The sequence below is a fragment of the Tupaia chinensis genome, unplaced genomic scaffold, assembly GCF_000334495.1.
Source record: "Tupaia chinensis unplaced genomic scaffold, TupChi_1.0 Scaffold000212_1, whole genome shotgun sequence".
Taxonomy (NCBI): Eukaryota; Metazoa; Chordata; class Mammalia; order Scandentia; family Tupaiidae; genus Tupaia; species Tupaia belangeri.
Window position 1 is genome coordinate 3,077,056 of NW_006159687.1, and position 9,012 is coordinate 3,086,067.

The window sequence follows — 9,012 nt, forward strand, 5'->3', positions numbered from 1 at the left end:
TTTTGGAGAGGTTTTCGCTATAGGGCGCATGCGCTCGCCAGACAGACAGAGAGACATAGAGACAGAAAGCGAGAAATCACCCCCCAGGGGGGATGGTCACGCTGCAATCCCTTCTCCTCTATTCTCCTCTCGGGATCTTGGGCACACATGCACACGCGCCCGGCGTGTTTTAAGCCACCGGGTCTGGGACGCGAACCGCGGTCGACTACGTGGGAGTCCAGCGACATAGCCATTACGCTAACTGCTGGTTCCCTAGAGCCTTGGACTTTCTTGGAATGAGCGCTTTCCCAAGGCACGACTCAGAGGGGAAGGGAACCGTGACAGAGTTCGACAAAGACACGGACTAGACGTCCCCGAGCGTCACACTGCAGATGGCACATGGTTACCTTCTCGATGGTCCCGGTCATAGGAGCGATGGCATCGCCCTGAGCACCTCCTGCACTCGCCGGGGACAGGTACTTCGGGACTGGAGTGCCAATCTCTATACTCCCTTCCTATGAAGAGAGGACGAACGGCAAAGTAAGATAACCGAGACCTACCGCTGCACTTCCGCACGCACGGCCCTGACCACTGACCACTGCTTCCAAGCTGTTTGCTAAGTGCTAGCCAACAGGCCCAGGGTCCCCAGCAGCTCAGAACCACAGGGACTTCCCTGGCTCGCTCAGCTGAGTGAACCAACCCCCCTGCACACGCTCCCTGCTCCCCCTGTGCCTCCTCAGCCCATGCTCCTGCTTCCTCAACTGCGGACCCTGAGGCAGGGAGCGGGCACAGGCCACGTGTCTCCAGCCACGCACTCCACCCACCCTTCGTGTTCCCACAGTGCACTGCCCGGACTGCTCCCCCCGTCTCTCCTGGACCCTCAGCTGCTCCTGCTCCACTGGATGAGTCCCATCAGCACGGAAACCTGTTACAAAACGGACGAACGAAGGCTCTAATCTAGCTTGGTGACTTCGAGCAGATGACTAATCCCCTCTCAGTCTTGGTTTCCCATTACAAATAATTGAAGGTAGGGACCAGCAGACAGCATAATGGCTATGTTGCTGGACTCCCATGTAGTGGAACGCAGTTCGAGTCCCGGACCCAGTGGCATAGACTCAAACTGGGCACGTGTGTGTGTGTGCCCAAGATCCTGAGGGGAGAATGGAGAAGAAGGGATTGCAGCATGGTCTTCCCCTCTGCGGGGTGATTTCTCGCTTTCTGTCTGTCTCTTTCTGGCGAGCACATGTGCCCTATACCAAAAATCTCTGAACCTCCCCCACCAAATACAAATGATTCATGGTATACATGCCTCATAGGGGATTTAAAATATTAAAGGGTAGGGACCAGCAGATGGCATAATGGTTACATCGCTGGACTCCCATGTAGTCAGCTGCGATTCGAGTCCCAGACCTGGTAACTTAAAACTCACTCCGGGCATGTGTGTGTGCATTCCCCAAATCCCTAGAGGACGATGGAGGAGAAAGGATTGTGGCCACCCCATCACCCCAGGGGATGACTTTTTGTTTTCTGTCTCTCTGGCAAGCACATGCACCCTATAGCAAAAATCTCTTAAAAAAAAATTAGGGGCCAGCAGGTGGTGTGGTGGTTAAAGGTGCTGGATTCACACATGGCCGACCATGGTTCGAGTCCTGGACCTGGAAGCTTGCCTTCTTGCTTTCCCTTTCTCTCTCTCTCTGTCTGGCCAAATTCAAATAATAATAATGATAATAATAGCAAATGGAATTAAATAATTCTTTAAAAATAACTAAAGTATATAATTTGTAGGTAACAGTCTGCCACGATCCAAAAGCCATTTAGAAAAAACATTTACTTATTTAATTTTAATTATCGACTATTATTTTAAAATTTGCTTTAGAGCATGTCTTATCACTAGTCCGAGACAGAGAGAGAAAGAGGAAAAGTGAGAGAGCATGCGGCCAGGTCTTGCTCCCACTGCGGCCAATCACGTCGGAGCTCAGTGCCCTACCCAGCACACCGCACCGCCTGCTGGCCCTGGCAGCCACCCTTACTGGCATCCCCACTAGCGAGTGCTCGGTCTATGCCAGGCTTTGTTCTGCTTTGCTTTGTTTTTCCACAGGGTGATTGTGCTTGCCAGAGAGACAGTGAGAGGGAACATGAGAACCCACCCCCGGGGCGATGGCCACGCCACAACCCCTTCTCCTCCACTCTCTTTTAGGATTTGGGCATGCATGCACACGTGCCCAGCAGGATCTTCAAGCAGCCCGGTCTAGGACTGGAACTGTGGTATCTGTCACGCGTGATCCAGTGCCTTAAGCACCACACCACTTGCTGGCCCCTCCAGGGGTTGTTCTTAACATGTGTATACATTATGTGGTTAATTGTCCCAACTCTGTGAGGTAGGTAGCAGTGCCACTCCTGTTTATGGATGGGGACTGAAGTCCAGGGAGTTTAACTGCCCCGTGTCACACAACTGTTAAATGGCATGGCCAGGATTTGAACCCAGCAGCTTCATGTCCCACATGCATGTTCTTCACCACCCCATTAGACCACTTCTACCACCATACTGTTATAGCAAGGTTGACGGGACAGGAGTGTCCGGTCAAGCGGCCTCATCCCCAATTCCAGATACAGCCGTTCAGTTACTAGAACACTGACGACCCCTCAGCACAAACCACTGTGACCAGGAAGATGGCTCCCGGACGCGAGAACACTCCCAGGAGGCCACACTGTATTGTTTTAAGCGAGGGACAGTGAGAAAGTGAGAAAGATAGCCGCCAGGTCCAGGACTTGAGCCATGGTCAGCCATGTGGGAGTCCAGCGCCCTTAACCACCACGCCACCTGCCGGCCCCAAGCCCACAGTATATTTAATAATCCGTTTTCTCCTTCTGCCCAGGGAGAACCGTAAGAGCTTTTTGAGCAACAAGCTATTAACGAAGACCACGCCAAGCCTACTCTCATAGCCATCTGACAGCCGAGAGACCACTAACCCCCTCTGCCTTCGTCCTTTCCGCCTTCTCCGAGGGCCACAGACTCCTGTCCCAGTGGTCACCTCCTCCACATCACCAGGACCCCAAGGTCAGGGGGCGGGGGCTGGGGAAAAGTGTCCAGACGTCGGAGCCCTGAGACGGTGCCGTCCGCTGGGCAGGGAGATACTCTGACAAGAGTGAGCGTTTATTTCTAGACCCAAGTAGAAAGCGGGTGCGTGTCTGTCGGGGAGACTGAGTGAACAGAGGCGTGAATGGAGAACTGCCGAGGGCAGGAACGGGGAGCGGAGAGGGAGCCCCAAGGAAGAAAGGTCACAGGTCAGAGCAGCCTGGGCCTGGTCTGTCAGTGGAATGCCTCTGGTCATGCACGTTCCTCCCACACTGCAAGAGTGAGGTTATTAAGAGGAGACACTACCATGGCAAACAGGTAAACGGTGTTCCCCAGGACGATCAGCTTCACTTTGCTAACAACTCCGTTCACAGAGCACTTCAGGTACGTGCAGCCCCCCTCACTGTAGAGGTCACCAAGGACGTGGAACGTCCTGTCTTCAATCTGCAAAACAGAAAATAAGACCTTTAAATAAATGAACGGTGCTGCAGAGTTAATGATTTCAGAATCAATCCTTTGTCATTAGTATGTTCAAAAGGCAATGTATAAATAGACAATTTAAAAAAAAAGGGCGTGTGCCCTTGCTGGAGAGAGAGAGAGAGAGGAAGTGAGAAATCGCCCTCTGGAGGCTGGCCAGCCCATAATCCCTCCTCCATTCCCCTGGGATTTGGGGAAAACACGCACCTGCGCCCAGCGTATGTTTCAGGCCACTGGGTCCAATGCTTCAACTGCAGAGCCAGCCCTGTGGGGTCTAGAGCCTTGCCACCATGCTGCCTACTGCCTGACAACACGTATTCTAACAAGTCATGTAGAAACTGCCCCTAAGATTCCTAGCCAAAACCTTGAGAAGCCATATGGATAAGTAAGATGATTAAATGAAAATAAATAGCTCCATATCAATAGCACCATAAAGCTACAAATAAGTTTATTCAAGAATTGAAAGAATAGCAGGCAGCTCCATGGCCTGGTGGTTGAAGCAGCAGATTCGACACGGCCAGCCACGCGGCTCGAGTCCCTGATCTGGTGGCTCGAGAAACGTGTCAGGTGCGTGTGTCGTTGTACCCCAAATCCCAAAGGGAGGGAGAACGGAGGAGGGAGTGCAGCGTGGTCTTTCCTCATGGGACGATGCTTTCTCCTCTCCTCCTCTCTCTGAAAGGCATGTGTCCTCTACCAAAACAAACAAAAGAAATAGTAATAAAAATGTGAAATAAAAATACGAATCAAATGAAGGAAACTGTTAAAATTCTCCTGTGTATTACATGGTGGTACTCACTTCTGAGTACCTGAAGTCGATCGAATTCAGTCTCCCACGCCAAAGTCAGAATCCAAAAGGCCAGAACCACATAACCAGATGGCATTTCTTTACCTTATTAACATGCAGACCAAATGTTTTAGGAAAGTTGGCAGAAGGATAAAAACATCTTTAACCAGGTGGCATGGTGGTTAAGGCACTGGACACTCTCGCATGGCTGACCCCAGTTCAAGTCCCAAACCTCTCTTTCTCTGTGTCTCTCTGGTCAAATTAAAATAAATAAATGAATGAAAAAATAAATCAATTTTAATAAATCTTTAAAAAATATTTTCTCACATATACACTAGAGAGCAAATATCCCTTATTCACAGAAAATCCATTTAAACTGCCTCTTTTTCTAATTTTCATTTCAATCTCCACAACCTTAGAAGTCCTGTGACTATTCTTTTCAAATGCACCACATAGGCTAGGGTGAAATAGGTCCCACTGCAAATATACATTGGCTCTCACGGTCCTAAGTCAGACATGACATTTCCCTCTGCTTTGTAAGCTACTCAAACAGCCATCTGAACGTTTCTGAACTTCTCGGTACAAAAAGGTTAAATTGGAAACAGTTTTGTTTAAAGATTCACAAAATACATTTTAAATTTGGAACTCTATTCCCACGAGCAGATTAGCACAAACTGGCGATCTACTATTTACCAAAGACAAGGAAGGGTCCCCAGAGCAGAAGCAATGACACCACCGTGATTCTTGAGTACTAAGTAGACCTTCCGCGGTTTTTCTGAACCTCAAGAAAGCAAGCTAACGCGTCTCCAATACGGGGAGGGCTGGCCGCTATAATTTATAAATACGTTTTGTAGGATCTGGAATCTCTTAGCTCACATTTGAAATGATTCATTTTACTCCTCGAATTTGTACCATACTACAGATTGAACATCTGAGTCCAAAAATCTGAAATGCTCCCTAATCTGAAACTCTCAGAGCACCAACGCAACACAAGTGGGCAGTCTCTACCGGACCACGTGGTGCGTCGCAGTCCAAACACCGCGGTACCCAGTGCTGGAGGGTGTCATCTTCAGGCTATGGGTACAGGTGTGTTTAATGCATCGTACACGTACGTACATGAGTACACACATACATACTTACGTATATAACACACAAGTAGTTTGTGGTTAGACATGTATCCATCTCCAAGATATTTCATTATGTACAAGTAAATATTCTAAAAATGCCAAAAATTCCCAACCCCGAAACACTTCTGGTTCCGAGCACACCTGTGTGAGTGAGACTGAATTCCCGCATTGCTTTTCGGCCTTTTTTCATGTCCTTTTGCCAGTGCGGTGACTTGTTGACATTGGAAGCTATCATAAATGTTACACTACAGGTTCTCACAGGGTGACCTACAAATCCCGACTGCCAGCACCCTTTCAGGAAGTCTACGAAGTCAAACAGCTCTTGTAAGACTAGGCCGAGATTCGCCTTTACCTCTCAGTCTGAGTACGCAGTGGCACGTCCCAGGGGCTCCTGCTAGCTAATGGAATGTGCACTGAATAATCTTAGGTAATAAGCTTTACTGGGTTTATCCTACAGCTTAACAATAACACTAAAACAACCGGTGGCAAAGGAGTCAAATTTTCTCCAAAGAAGATATACAGATGACCAGTAAGCACAGAAGATGCTCGCACGGCTGCCGTTACGGAGAGGCGAATGAGTTGCAATGATCTGCCATCGCACACCTACCAGCGTGGCTATAGCAAATATCAATAAATGCTACTAACTTCAACAAAAGCTCGTTGCCGGGAGGTGGTTCTCAATGGTCTCTGCGAGAGTACAGGGTTCCTAAGACCAAAACTGCGAAGACTCGGCTTCTGACATACACGCATGCACGTACTTTGAGAACTTTCTAGATGTCTGACCAAAACTAACAATGTGTCAAGTTTTATTATTAGGGAAACCACAGCAAACTGAGTAAAGGGTCAGACCCGAAGAGGGGATAACTTCCCCAACTGGTCTGAATTAAAAGCATGAATTCTCCTAACTCTAGTCATAATAGTCAAAGGCTTAAGAGACACCAGGCAGTGAAAGGAAGGCCGTATGCGGCGGGAGAGAGCAGACCTGCTCCGACTGCAGAGCAGAACCAGCGAGGCTTACCTGCATGCTGTATGACCCGTCACGGTTATACGTCACCGCTACGGCTACGTCTTCACGGAGAGGCGCGGGTGGGAGGAAATGAGAAGACATTCATGGGTTCAATTACTGATAGGTCAAAAATCTTACCTTTAAGCTAAAGATAACTAGCTTTGATATTCAAAAGAATATTAACAACTTTTAACTCCCTGGAAATAAAGGTTTTTTTCCCCCCTTAGAAAAATACCAGTCAGGCAGGTTTCAATAAAGGTAAATTTCAAACTTTTTTTTGAAAGTGGAGTTTCGGATACTGCAAAGTTATAGGATATTTTTAGTGCAACTAGAAAGGCTGGAGCTGGGCCAGCAGGTGGCATGGAGGTTAAAGCAGCTGGACCCACACGGTTGACTGTGTGGTTTGAATCCCAGATCTGGCAGCTTGAGAACACCCTGGGCATGTGTGCGTGCACGCCCAAAATCCTGAGAGGACACACAGAAGGGACTGTGGTGTGGCCATACCTTGAGAATACCCTGGGCATGTGCGTGCATGCCCCAAATCCTGAGAGGAGACACAGAAGGGACTGTGGTATGGCCATACCTTGAAAATACCCTGGGCATGTGCATGCACGCCCAAAATCCTGAGAGGAGATGGAGAAGGGTTTGTGGTATGGCCATACCTTGAGAACACCCTGGGCATGGGCGTGCATGCCCAAACTCCTGAGGGGAGAACGGAGAAGGGATTGTGGTATATACCCCACAGGGTAACCCCCCCACACACACACTCCTACCCTGTCTCTGATGAGTGAAAACATCCTACAGTAAAAACAAAACAAAACCCTAGGGGGTGGCATGGTGGTTAAGTGCTAGACTCCCATATGGCTGACTGTGGTGACTGTGGTTTGAGTCCTGGACCTAGTGGCTTGCTTTCTCACTTTCCCTCTCTCTCTGGTCGAATTAAATAATAATAATAAATTAAACAAGTAATTACTTAAAAACAACTCCCCATACATATGACTGCACATTCATGTACCCATCTGACCACCTTTGGATCTTGACTAAGTCATTAAATCTCTGAACCTTATTTTTTGAGCCATTAAATGGGTATGAGAATGCAACAATGATTAAAGAAATATGAAAAGTGCTTTGTAAACTACAACGGACTGTACCAGTAGAAGAAATTGTTCACGGTACCGTGTGAATGTGGAACTGACGGTACTACAGGTGGTGGAGACACGAGTTTCGTGGGTAGTGCTGACTCCTGTCACTTCAACAGCCACTTCGATGCTGCCACTCAGGTCTGCCTTCTGCCCGGCCCTCCCTTCTCCAGAACTCCGTGTCACTCCCAGAGGCATGGGCCCTGGCCCTTGAAGTTAACATGGTGCATCCAGCTGGTCACCTTCCCTCCTGCCCCGTGTGCTCCATGACTGGCCCCCCGTCCTGTCCTCCTCGCCTCGTCCTTCTTCCACGTCCGACAGTCACCACCAAGCTGCCACGTCCTTCCCTCTGAATATTGACCCCACGCCTCTTCTCCCCACCCCGCCACTCCACCCCGGCTCAGGCTGGCCTCTCAGTCTGGCTGACTCTGAGAGGTCCTCCAGAGCCTCCTGCTTCCTGGCTCAGCCTTCCAGCAGATGCCACCAGGCACGTCCCCACCACTTCAAAACGCTTGGCCTGGCGTGCAAGGCCCCGCTCTAAGGCACGTCCTCCTGCTCCCATACAAAGCTCTGCTCCAAGCGGACAGGAAAGTGAGCCGGCTGTTACGTCCCACGTGCGTCCTGCTTTCACTCCCCTGCGTCCGTCTGTTCATATCCCCTTCCCCACGTGGCTGGTCCCATCACACTGAAACCCCTCGCCCCATTCACATCACGCACCGCCCTGGGGAGAGTCCTCTCTGTAAATGTTCACGCTTCTGTATACGAAATACCATTAGGAGTCTCCACAGTTCTGACTTATGACAGAGTGCTTTAACTCTCTGTCAGTTGTTTTTAAAAATAAAAATATTCACATAAACCAAACATTAAAGTACACACCGAGGGCCAATACTATCAGTCGCTACATCACCCATGTTACCAACACTCGCTCGCAAGTGGTAAATTCCTTGAGGAAAAATTGAGGCAAAGACAATCCTCCACCCCCCACATAATTCAGTCTCTCTTTTGCTACGTGACACATGTGCTCGCCAGGGAGACAGAGACAGAGAGACGGAAAGCAAGAAATCATCCCAGGGAGATGGCCATGCCATAATCCCTTCTCCTCCAGTCTCATCTTGGAATTTTGGGCACACACGCACATGCGCCCAGCTTGAGTCTAAGCTGCCGGGTCCGGGAATCGAACCACGGTCGACTACGTGGGAGGACAACAATGTAACCATTATGACATCTGCTGGTTCCCAGAATTTCTATTTTTTCAAAAACGTTTTACTGGGACCAGCAGTTGGCGTAATGGCTATGTCGCTGGACTCCCATGTAGTCGACTGCGGTTCACGTCCTGGACCCGGTGGCTTAAAACTCCTGCCGGGCGCCTGTGCGTGCGTGCCCAAGATTCCGAGAGGAGAATGGAGGAGAAGGGATTGTGGCGT

The 9,012-nt window shown here is 49.4% G+C and overlaps 1 protein-coding gene across 2 annotated transcripts in view; it reads right to left on the minus strand.

Moving 5' to 3' along the window:
* Nucleotides 1–9,012, minus strand: part of MCCC1 (methylcrotonyl-CoA carboxylase subunit 1) — a 69,449-nt gene that overhangs the window by 6,500 nt on the left and 53,937 nt on the right. For both annotated transcript variants that reach the window (XM_014587424.2, XM_027771419.1), the window contains 3 exons: nt 6,462–6,511; nt 3,362–3,499; nt 387–494 (listed from right to left, as the gene is read on the minus strand). In XM_014587424.2, the coding sequence (XP_014442910.2) occupies nt 387–494; nt 3,362–3,499; nt 6,462–6,511 (296 nt within the window). The remainder of the gene's footprint in view (nt 1–386; nt 495–3,361; nt 3,500–6,461; nt 6,512–9,012) is intronic.